This window comes from Cebus imitator, unplaced genomic scaffold (genome assembly GCF_001604975.1).
Source record: "Cebus imitator isolate Cc_AM_T3 unplaced genomic scaffold, Cebus_imitator-1.0 Scaffold194, whole genome shotgun sequence".
Classification (NCBI taxonomy): domain Eukaryota; kingdom Metazoa; phylum Chordata; class Mammalia; order Primates; family Cebidae; genus Cebus; species Cebus imitator.
The window spans coordinates 193,265-205,320 of NW_016107509.1; the positions used below are offsets into that span (position 1 = coordinate 193,265).

The 12,056-nt window shown below is 34.1% G+C and overlaps 1 protein-coding gene across 3 annotated transcripts in view; it reads right to left on the minus strand.

Annotated features, from left to right (window-relative positions):
• The window catches only part of GUCY1A2 (guanylate cyclase 1 soluble subunit alpha 2), a 364,637-nt gene that overhangs the window by 71,085 nt on the left and 281,496 nt on the right, over positions 1-12,056 (minus strand). For all 3 annotated transcript variants that reach the window (XM_037745199.1, XM_017547043.2, XM_017547042.2), the window contains exon 7: positions 7,717-7,871. In XM_037745199.1, the coding sequence (XP_037601127.1) occupies positions 7,717-7,871 (155 nt within the window). The remainder of the gene's footprint in view (positions 1-7,716; positions 7,872-12,056) is intronic.

The window sequence follows — 12,056 nt, forward strand, 5'->3', positions numbered from 1 at the left end:
AGAAGGCTACAGGAAAATTACTACATTAGACTTTCTTGAAGTTTCTTTGGATCTTTCCGCACATTAAGTGTCCATAGGGAAAAGAGTAAATATTTATAACACAGTATCTCACTCTTGTAATAATAATTATATTGACAAGGGAACAGAAGCAGAGTTTCTAGCTAGTGTTTTTGACTAGTATTACTGATTATACCTATAGTTCTCGTGTTCTGCAGCACTTACGGTGAATATGGCTAATGATAATTTATTGCGTATTTTCAGAAAGCTAGAAGAGTAGAGTTTCAGTGTTCCTCAGACAAAGAAATGATAAATATTTGAGGTGATTGATACGCTAATTATCATGATTTGACCATTATACATTGTAACACTTATCAAAATGTTACTCTGTATCCTATAAATATGTACTATTATGTCACCTAAAAGTTAAAAGAAGTAATTATTTTATTCTATGTTATTTCAAGTAGTATTAAACTATACCCTGGATATAGTTTCATTTAAAAATAGTAAATGAAATGAAAACTATACCCAAGGAATGTCATCATTCTTCAGTTATTCCTTGCCTCTTTCTCTCAATTTACCAGAAAGATCCATTTCTCCAAATAGTGTATAAATTCCTAAAAGCAAGACTGTATTCCCAGTAACTTATTATATGCATTAGAGACATGTTTACACAAAATGTTTTAGCCTCACAGAGGCAACAGACAGTTTTCTTTTTCACTTGGAAGTTTCCACTTGCCACAAGTTTGTCCCATAGACTCATGTTCAGTTCAGATCTAGAGACAGAGATACTGACATGGTTAGAAATACAGACACTCCTAATAAACACGTTAGAAAGAATATCCTTCCTTTATATTATCCTGAGTAAAAAAACAATTCTAGAATAGCAAAAGTTCAACCCGAGGGCTTTTATATCTTCAGAGAGAAAATGAATCTCCCTTGCTGTAATTCAGCTTTGCTCCCCACTGCTCTCTTCACCACTTTCCTGAAGAAGAAATCCTCTCATTGAGGCCAGTAATATTCAGAAATTATTGGGGTTTTTAAAAAGCGAAATTTGTGCTCATAAAATTAGAGAGTGGAATTGTAGGTATTAAAGGCTGGGAAGAATAAGAGGGGAGGAGAGGATGGAGAGAGGTTTGTTAACAGATGAAAACCTTCAGCTAGATAGAAGGAATAAGTTCTGGTGTTCTACAGCACTTAGGGTAAATATGATTAATGAGAGTTTATTGTGTATTTTCAGAAAGCTACAAGAGCAGACTTTGAATGTTCCTCACACAAAGAAATGATAAATGTTTGAGGTGATTGGCATACTAATTATCCTGATGTGACCATTATGCATTGTAACACTTATCAAAATGTTTCTCTGTAGCCTATAAATATGTACTATTATGTGTCAGCTAAAAGTTAAAAGAAGTAATTAATGTTTTATTACATGTTATTTCAAGTACTTATCAGCCCAGTGGGACAACTTGGCCATGGATAAGATCTCAGGCTTAAGAGTAGAGCAGCTATGGGTTTTAATTATGACTCCCACACTTAATTAGCCCAATGTTCTTAGTGACTTATTTAACCTATGTTTTAGTTTTTTTCATCCGAAAAACAAAGATAGTCACAATGCCGAAATCACACTCTAGCCTTAAGGATTAAATGATAATATAAATACATTGTAAGTAATCCAATAAATGTTTGCTGTGATTATCATGAGATATTGGAGCTAAAAGATACAAGAGAGCTCATCTAGGTCATCAAATAGCTTAACCAATATTAAATTCAGTTCTCTTAATTCCTAGGATAGGAATTATGCACTATATTAAACTCTTGCACAAAAATGTGGTCTGTGCAATTTTAAACTTGGTGCTAGTGGTCTAAAGATAAATATTATAACTTCTCCAGTTTTGTAAGAGATGATATGTGGTAGCTATGTCTTAGGGCAGGTTATGTAGTGAGAGGACTGCAATTATCTTTATAAAAACTCCTTATTTCTCAGGCTAGCTTCTTAGTCTTTTCTTTTTCTCAAGCCAAGGACTCTACTGCTTCTTAAATATAGAAATATAATTCAGTCCTATGTCAGGTGCCTCTCTTCAGGAATCTATATCTTAAGTCCCAGTAAAAATCCTTTAGAACCCAGAGGTCTTATTTGTGAAAGTCCTTTTCCTCCCCTGATTTTGCTTACATAATTTATATGTTTTTATTTAAGTCCTCAAAGACAGAGATGCAGAAGATTGGGGCTCTATTTCCAGGTAGGCTTTAGCATTTAAATTTTCCATTGTTGTAGGAAGAATTACCCCCACCTCCCAAGATGTCCACATCCTAATACCAATCCCTGAAATCTGTGAATATGTTAGGTCTCATAATGTGATGGTTAATATTGAGTGTCAACTAGATTGGATTGAAGGATGAAAAGTATTGATCCTGGGTGTGTCTGTGAGGGTATTGCCAAAGGAGGTTAACATTTAAGTCAGTGGGCTGGGAAAGGCAGACCTACCCTCAAGTTGGGTGGGCACAATCTAATGAGCTCCTAGCATAGCCAAAATGAAAGCAGAATAAAAGAATATGGAAAGATTAGACTGGCTTAGTATTCTGGCCTGTATCTTTCTCTTGTGCTGAATAATTCCTGCCCTTCTACATTGGACTCCGAGTTCATCCACTTTGGGACTTGGACTGATTTCTTGCTGCTCAGTTTGCAGACCACCTATTGTGGGACTTCACCTTGTCATCCTGTGAGTTAATACTCCTTAATAAACAACTCCCCTTTATACATACATCTAAGAACCCTGACGAATATGCATGGCAATGATGAATTAAGGTGGCAGATGGAATTAAGATTGCTATTCAGACGACATTAAAATAGAGAAATTATCATGGATTATCCAATGGGCTCAATATAATCACAAGAGTCCTTAAAAGCAGAAGAGGGAAGAAGAGTCAGTAAAAGTTATGTGATAATGGAAGCAGTATCAGAAAGATGAAATATCTTGCATGTTGGAAGACAGAGGCTGTGAACCAAGGAATGAAGATGGCTTCATAACTGGAAAAGGCAAGAAAGCATATTATCACATAGAACTTTCAGCAAATAATAAAGGCATCGTGACACCCACCCTGATTTTAGCTAAGTGAGACCTGTGTCAAACTTGTGTCCTACAGAACTATACAATAATATTTGTATTGTTGAACCCAACAGTAATTAATCTAATTAGTAAGTAATCACATATATATAAAATATACATAAAACATGGGACTTTGAAATACACCAAACTCATTAGGATGTCACAATGAAAGAGAAATATTTGTATTGTTGAAGCCAACAGTAAGTAATCTAATTAGTAAGTAATCCCATATATATGTAATTACTTACTATATATATCATAGTAAGTAATCATATAATAATATATATGATTACTTACCATATATATTTAATCATATAATCACATACATATGATTACTCACTAATTACTACATATGATTACATACTTACATATATATGATTCCCACATTTAAGCAGAGATACATAATTAATCATATGAATTGAATTATGTATCTTTGCTTAAATGTGGGAATTTTTCATGTACACAGGCGATTTTTAATCATATGACTATGATTTAGACAGTCATTTAGACAGTCAAAAGTAAAATACTTTTGCTACTAAAAACACATAGGAATAAACAGATTACTATCTCAGCTCTTAGTTACAGCTCAAAATGCACCTTTAACCAAGTTACCAAACCATTCTTTCTTTGGAATTTTCAGATGAGGTCTGTAATCCTACTAGCATATATCATTCATCATGGCTAAATTTATAAATTATGAGATTTAAGTGCAGAAATAAGATGGTTTCTTCCTCTATGGAAATAATAACAGGATGAAGCAGTAAATAAATGTCTACTAGGTTCCAAGTATTAGGAGCTTTAAAAACATCACATTAAACAAACACTAACAGCATAAATGGATACCAATTTAAAGATGGAAAAACTTGGTCCAAAGAAATTAAGTCACTAAATTTCATGTAGACAGTAAATGTTTGTTAGAGCCTAGATTCTACATTAGGCACTTTGATTCTGAGCTTGTGCACTCCACCACTGTCTAATCTGCTCGACTGTACATCCCCTCATATAATGAGCCGCTTATGTAGCAGTGGTTAAGAAGAAGCTTGGTTTTAACAGAAAAAAGCCTTTCACAGTGAATAAAAAATAGGCATTCTAAAACATCTGGAAGTAGATCAATAGTAAAATAAGAAAAGCAAAAATGTTTAAAGATTAAGAAATATTTCATATCAAAGTAATTTGAGTCTTTCTACATTTTTAGTTTCCACTGTAGCAAGAAAAAATAATTATGCTGAGATAAATCATTTATTTGTTTCAAAATCTGCTAAAGCCATCCTTCATATAAGCAATTATTTATTTCTGTTTCACAGAGCAGTAGCATGATGTTAAGACAGTTGTTTGTTTATAAAATATGCACTATTTTTAAATTGGAATGATGGGAACAAAGATGGGTGTAAACACATTTTTTGAAGAAAAATGAAAACATCTAATTTGGAACACTTAAAACTCAATAAAAATTTCTTTTTTGTAATGTCAGGTTCTAGGAGCAAACTTTGTAATAATTAAAAAGTAGAAAATATACCTAAGTGTTCATCAACAGAGGAATATATGTATGAAAAATTAAAATATGTTGGAGTCATACACTGGAATGTCATACAGCAATTAAAATGATGAGCTAGAGCTGTATGTTCCAACATGGATAGATCTTTAAAATATGAAATTTTGTTTAAACAAAACCAAAATTAGAGAAAGAGTCATATAGCAAAATACCATTTATAAAAATTAAAACATGTAAAATAAAATTATATTGTTCATGCATACATGTGTAGAAAGTTAATATATAAAACACAGGACTTCAAAACACATCAAACTCATTGGGATGTCACAATGAAAGAGTTAGAAAATTCCAAAGCAAATGTTTAGTTCATTTTAAAAAAATATCTGAAGCAAAATATAACGTGTTAAACTGTGGTGGGATCATGGATACTATCTTTTCAGTACTTTACAATAGTTACAAAAATATTTTTAAAATTCAATTAATTATTTGAAAATTTCTGACCAAATGCAGTTGGAATGAACCATTCAAAAAAGGATTTCAATTTATCATAATATCAAAACAACCCACTTCCAATGTTTATAATAATCATATAGTTTTGCTAAAAATAAATGGGATTAAAACCTCTGAAAATTTCAAGATAAACAGGTAATGTTGACATTCTACAGAATGTAATTCAGGGATAAAACAGAGATTACAAACTCTTATGAGCTTAATGCTGGGTTTTACTTCATAAATTCTATTTGTTCTAAGAATCTACCCACCTGGCAGCTTGATGTCTCTATCTATGGCTCTGTTTGATTTTGGGGGCTCTACAGGTAAGGATACAGAACAATAACAGAACAGTGAGCTTCAGTGTATGCAGCAGTTGAAATGATTAAATTCCTCAGACCTTGTTGATCACTAAGGATAATCATAAACTCTGAGTCACCACCCAAATACATAGATTTGTGTGGCTGGCAATTTTTTTTAATCCATCTCTACGTAAACAAGGACAGCTACTGTTATGTCTAAGCTCAGGGCATGAACTCTTCACACAGGTTGGGCCCATTCTTTTCTTTTAAACATTTTTTTTTTTTTTTTTAGTGAAGTTATCACAGAAGATATAAATCTAAGTTACACAATCATGGAAAATAAGTATCAATACCATCATGGGAATAAATGAAACTATGTAATAGGATATGAGTGAGGTAGTTGATCTTCAGCAACTTTTTTTCACCATCTAGAGCAGAAAGTGTCAGAATCACTGATCTCTACTAGAGAGTTTGACAAAATTCAATTTGATACGGTAATTATTGTCAGATCATCTGTACTATGCCCAGAATTGTGTTGGGAAAACTGGGAGAAGTTTAAAAGATGCAAGTAGTTTTAAGATAAGTAATGATTAGATGGAATCCTGAAACTTTGCCCAGAAGTTGTCTGTGTGGCCCTCAAAATCTCTTGGGCTCCATAAAATTAGTAAAGGTGTGTTTTTATTCAAAAACATTAAAATCAAGATATTCACTATTTTTATGAGCTTAGCAAGAGCTTTAAATTATATTTTTAATGTGAATTTACTCGATTTCATATTTGTAATTTCAGTTTTCTTCCTCATCTATTTTGCAGAATCTGGAAGTATTTGCTTTTCATCTAAAATCTTTTAATTCTCTCTCTGGGAATAAATATCACTTTTATTATATTCGACTTTTATTATCTTTATATTCATATTTTCTGATTGAGATTTTTGTAACCATGTCAATAAAATCAATGGCCTCTATTACTACTTTACATTTTTTTCAATATGATTCTAAATTATCTAAAACATGAAGTTAATTAAATAGCTGTACAATAACGCCCAGAATAAAGCCAAGGTCTGATAAAGTAAGATATTTTCGTGCTTTTCTTTGCTGTTAATTTTGGAGATGTCTATCTTATCAATGTATTTATTCATTGATTTGATAAATATAAAGTGCTTATTATGTGCTAGACATTTTTATAAGTTTGGGGATATAATGATGAGCCTAACCAGACACAGTCCCTGCCAACATATGGGGCATAATATCTAATAGGAGAGATTTCTATCAGACACAAAATCAGAATGAGTTCAGGAGGCAAAAATGTGTAGTGTTGTCAAAGATTACCTTTAAGACAAAAATAATTTAACATTTACTCTGTACCTAATACAACAGAGCATCAAAGTCCAAAATGCTCCAAAATCTGTACTTTTTGAGAACCAACATGACACTCAAAAGAAATGCTCTTCGGAACATTGGATTTCAGATTTTCAGACTTGGGATATTCACCAGGTAATATAATGCACAAATATTCCAAATGTCAAAAAATTTCAAACTGTAAAACACTTGTGGTCCCAAGCATTTTGGATAACAGATCATGTATGTATGTGTGTGTGTGTACTTAGAGTCTTCATTCAAAAAATAAAAACAGTCCAGCAACCTCTTCTATCATATTTCTTTGATTTTTATAAACAATGGGGAACATTTTGAAAATACTGGGATTTCTATTATAATGAAGATCCTCAAGAACATTTGCTCTCCTGTATTTTAAACAGGTATACTTAAGAAGGGCAGCGATAGCCCTGCTGGGTGGCTCATGCCTGTAATTTCAGCACTTTAGGAGGCAGAGGCAGGTGGATGAAGGTCAAGCGATCAAGACCATCCTGGCCAAGGTGGTGAAACTCCGTCTCTACTAAAAATATAAAAATTATCTGTGGTGGTGCATGCCTGTAGTCCCAGCTACTCGGGAAGCTGAGGCAGAAGAAGCGCTTGACCCCAAGAAATGGAGGTTGCAGTGAGCCAAGATTGCGCCCCTGCGCCACTGCACCCCAGCCTGGCGACAGAGCAAGACTCTGTCTCAAAAATAAATAAATAAATAAAAATAAAAGGACAGAGACTGTGGGAAATGACAAACTTATATTTACCTGTCAGTTATGTCAGATTTTTCATGCACTCTCACAGGATGCAAATAAAATTTGTGTCACAATCACCATCTTTCAGGTTTGGGCGGTTCTTCTCATAATATCTTGGAGAATGACAGGATCAAGATAAAGAACAGGGTCTCACAGAGGACAGCACTGCAGTCCAAAACAAAGCCAAGACAGGCAGGAGGAGGCCAGAGAACACTTACTGGTAAGTGGTTGGGCTGACATTGATGCGCCGAGGGTGACTTCCTGACTCGAATTTGCTTGCCAGCGTGACATTATTTCCAAACAGGCAATAACGTGGCATTCGGACCCCAACAACTCCAGCCAACACGGAGCCTGAGTGAATTCCTATTCTCATCTGAAGAAAAATGAAGGAAAAAAAGAACGCATTTGTTTCCATTTGGTATGCAATTATTTTAATGAAAGGGACTGCTAATTATTAAAAAATTAAACTATGAGCTCCTCAAAGACAGGAACTGAATCTTAGTCATTTTTGTGAGCCTGGTAGCTGGACTATTATAGTGCTCAATGAACATATATGCTATGGAATAAACAAATGGATTAAGCATATGAAAAAATTTATGTTTAATTTCTACATGAATCTGGTCCAGTTACAGGTTAACTCAGGTTTCATCTGTACATAATAAAGTCTAACTTAAAAAGCGTATTTTTCTCCACTTTCTCCCTCCAGTTATTCTTACATAAAACCTTATTTGTTCCTTTCATAGCAGCAAACATAATTGTAAATTAAATATTTATTTCTGTTTATTTTGTTTAAATGTATTTTCCCAATACAGAAAGATATATATATATATATCTCGATATATATATACATATCTATATATATATAGATATATGTGATACCTATTTATTTACTGCTAAATATTCAACATTTAGCATAGTACCTAGAGCAAAGCAGGTATTTGACATTAAGTGATAAATGTTGAATAAATTGGCTGAATTCCCCAACATATTATTAAAATGGAGGTAAAATAGAGAATTCAACCCTTGAGGCAGTCAATAGGTATTGATTAAAAATTCTGAATGGTAAATTAAGTGCTGTATATTTACTCTCTGAGAACCTGATACAGAGCAGTCTGTCTGGTCCATGCCTTGGAAAAACCCTCAATTTACAGTTGATATACAATTAAACATGATCACAGAAATGGAGTTATACTGACACAATCTACACCAAAATAACTGAAGCTAATGAATAACAAGTGGGAGATGATATCCTTAGAAGAACGTAGAGTGTTCCCTGGAGGGAAGAAACCTGACCCCTGGATGGCTACCAAGTAGCCAAACTATCACCCTTTCACCACCAGGCTCTCTTTGCCACTCTGGTTGTAAGGATAAAAGTCACTCTGAGAACAGCCTTTGTCTTGGGGCTGGCTATTTCTGCATATATCAACTCATAAAAAGATAGATAGGTGGAAACTAAGGTGACCTAGCTGCATTTACTGATAACCCTGTCACCTTCTCTTGAAAAACTGACTCTCAAATTTATTTGGAACTTTAGTATGGTAGAAAGAATCAAGATATATCTGAGAAAGATGACAAGTTAGAGTATTTGCCCTAGCAGATGTCAAATGCTAGTATAAGCATATCTAATTAGTGCATGGATACCATCATATAAACAAATAGACTAATGGAACATTTAATCCAGAAAGGCTGCCATGCATATGTAAATGCAAGATTTATAAAAGAGTTGGCATTTCAGGTAAGTGAGAAAAAGATCTTGATGTAACAGACATAACTTTACTGCTTTAAAAATGATTGCTTAAGAAACAATTGTTGTTTCAGTAAAACTACAAAACATACCTTAAAAACACAGACTTTTATTTGTCTAGCAATAATACTTCCTAGGTGGGTCATCATCCAGATTGCCAGGCCGTTCTGTTCCCCTCAGTAATTCAGAGACCTGATCTTGTTCACTGGTCCTCCTCCATGTCTTGGTACATATCCAGAGCACCCTCATGTTCCAACTCATGGGATGTGGAAAGATAGCAAATTTATCATTTAAAGTCATCTTCATTTATTTCTGTAGATTCAGATTTGGATCTGGCATCATTTTTCTTCTTCCTACAGGACTTCTTAAATATTTCTTATATTGTAGGCTGATAATAAATTCCCTTTTTTTTATGCTTCAGAAAGTCTTAATTTTGTCTTCGTATGAGAAAGATATTTTCACTGCATACAGAATTCTAGGTTGAAACAGTTTCTTTCCCCCAGTAGTTTAAAGATGCTGCTCCACTGGCTCCCCTCTTGCAATATTTTGGATACAAAATCTGCTAGCATCTTTATCTTAATTCTTCTATATATAACATATCTTTTTCTTCTGGTTGCTTTTAAGTTTTTCTTTTATCATCAGTTTTAGGTAATTTATGATTTCCCTTGATTTTTTTTTTTTTCTGTTTCTTGTGTTTTGGGTTTGTTGAGCTGTTGGATCTGTGGGTTTATAGTTTTTATCAAATTTATAAGTTTTCTAGCCATTATTTCTTTGAATACTTTTTTATTGAGAGGGAATTTTGCTCTTGTTGCCCAGGCTGGAGTGCAGTGGCACTGTCTTGGCTCACTGCAACCTCTGCCTCCCAGGTTCAAGTCATTCTCCTGTCTCAGCCTCCCGAGTAGCTTGGATTACAGGCATGCACCACCACACCCGGTTAATTTTGAATTTTTAGTAGAGATGAGGTTTCTCCGTGTTAGGCTGGTCTTGAACTCCTGACCTCAGGTGATCTGCCTGCCTTGGCCTCCCAAAGTGCTGGGATTACCGGCATGAGCCACTGCACCCAGCCTCTTTGAATACTTTTTTTCTGTCTGTCTCTCCCTTTCAGAGATTCCAATTACACATATGTTAGGAGCTTAAATTATTTCTAAAGTCCACTGATGATCTATTCAAATAATTTTGTCCATTTATCTGAGATAATTTCTATTGCTATGTCTTCAAATTTATATTTTCTTTTGCAGTGTCTAATCTGTTAATCACATTCAAGATAATTTTCATCTCAGTCATTGTAATTTTCCTCTACAGAAGTTCAATTTGGGATTAAAAAATTTTTTCTAGGTATCAATTTAACTTTTGAACATATGGAATACAGTTTAAAAAATCATGGTTTTAATACCCTTGTCTGGTAATTCTAACATCTGTTTCAGCTCTGCATCTATCCATTTGGATTCATTTTTCTCTTCATTATCAGTACTATGTCTCAGATTTTCTTTATGTCTAGTAATTTTTGATTGGATGCCAGATATCATAAATTTGACTTCTTGAGTGTTGGATATTTTTATAATCTCATAAATATTATTGAGCTTTGTTCTGGGATTCAGCTAAATGACTGAAAAACAATTTGTTCCTTTCAAGTCTTGCTTTTAAGATTTGTTAGGCAAGACTGGAACAGTGTTTCATGGAGGGCTAATTATTCTCCCTTCTAAGGCAAGAACCTTGGGTACTCTCCCCAGTGTCCTTGATTTATGAGGTTTTCCAGTCTGCCTGATGGAAACAGGCATTTTTTTCCCCCAAATCCTGTATAAGTGTCAGGTGCTTTTTCATCTAATCTTTTTGGGTGTCTCCCTCACACCCAGGGTTCAGGTAGTTTCCTCACATATGTGCATTAATCACTACTCTGCAGAATATATAATGAGGATCCTTGGAAGATCTCAGGGGGTCTTTTTGCAACTCTCACTTCTCTTTAGCCTCCTTGCTCTCCCAAGACTCTCAGCCCCATCTTTTCAACTCAAGATGTTTGTTGGTTATCTCCTGGTTTGCCCCTCCCAGAGCCACAGCATGGATGCCTCTCAAGGCAGTTAGCTAGGGCAATCACAGGGCTCATTTAATTTGTTTCTTATCTCTCAGGAATCACTGTCTCCCATTGTCTAATGTACACTGTCATGAAAACTGTTCTTTTATATACTTTGTCCCAATTTTTAAAAGATTTTTAAAGATAGGAGTATAAATCTATTCATTGTATTCTATATTGGCTGAAGGTAGACATGAGAGACTTTTTTTTTTTTTTTTTTTTTAAGTAAACTGAAAACTCAAGCCTGTTCTGATGAGGGATTCTCTTTTTGGACTTAGAGCAGAACATGCTGAGTAACACTATTCCTCTTAAACAAGGCGACTGTAAAGCACCTTTCTCTAAAATAGCAAAGCACACGGCAATATTACTATGTTTTTTTGGGGTTTGTTTACTTTCAGAAGATTTATGTTGTTATCGTGTGCAATGCATGCTTGTTTGAAGTACAACCAAACCTTAGATGCTGACTGTCAGTTTGAGATTCTGATCACTATTGTGATCTTTTCAAGCAAGAAGAGAGCAGAAATCAGTGTTACATCGACACATTTTACAGCCTCTTTTTTCTCTACTTTCTGTTAAAAAAAAAAAAAAAAAAAAAAGACGACGACTCCATACACCATATCAACTATTTGAAAGGCTTATCTAGTTCTATTTCTGCCTCCTTTCAAAAGACCTGAGGATTTCTTTTCAACCTAATTTTTAGAATAATTTATTATAACCTGAAAAATGCTGAAGATAAAACTCTGATA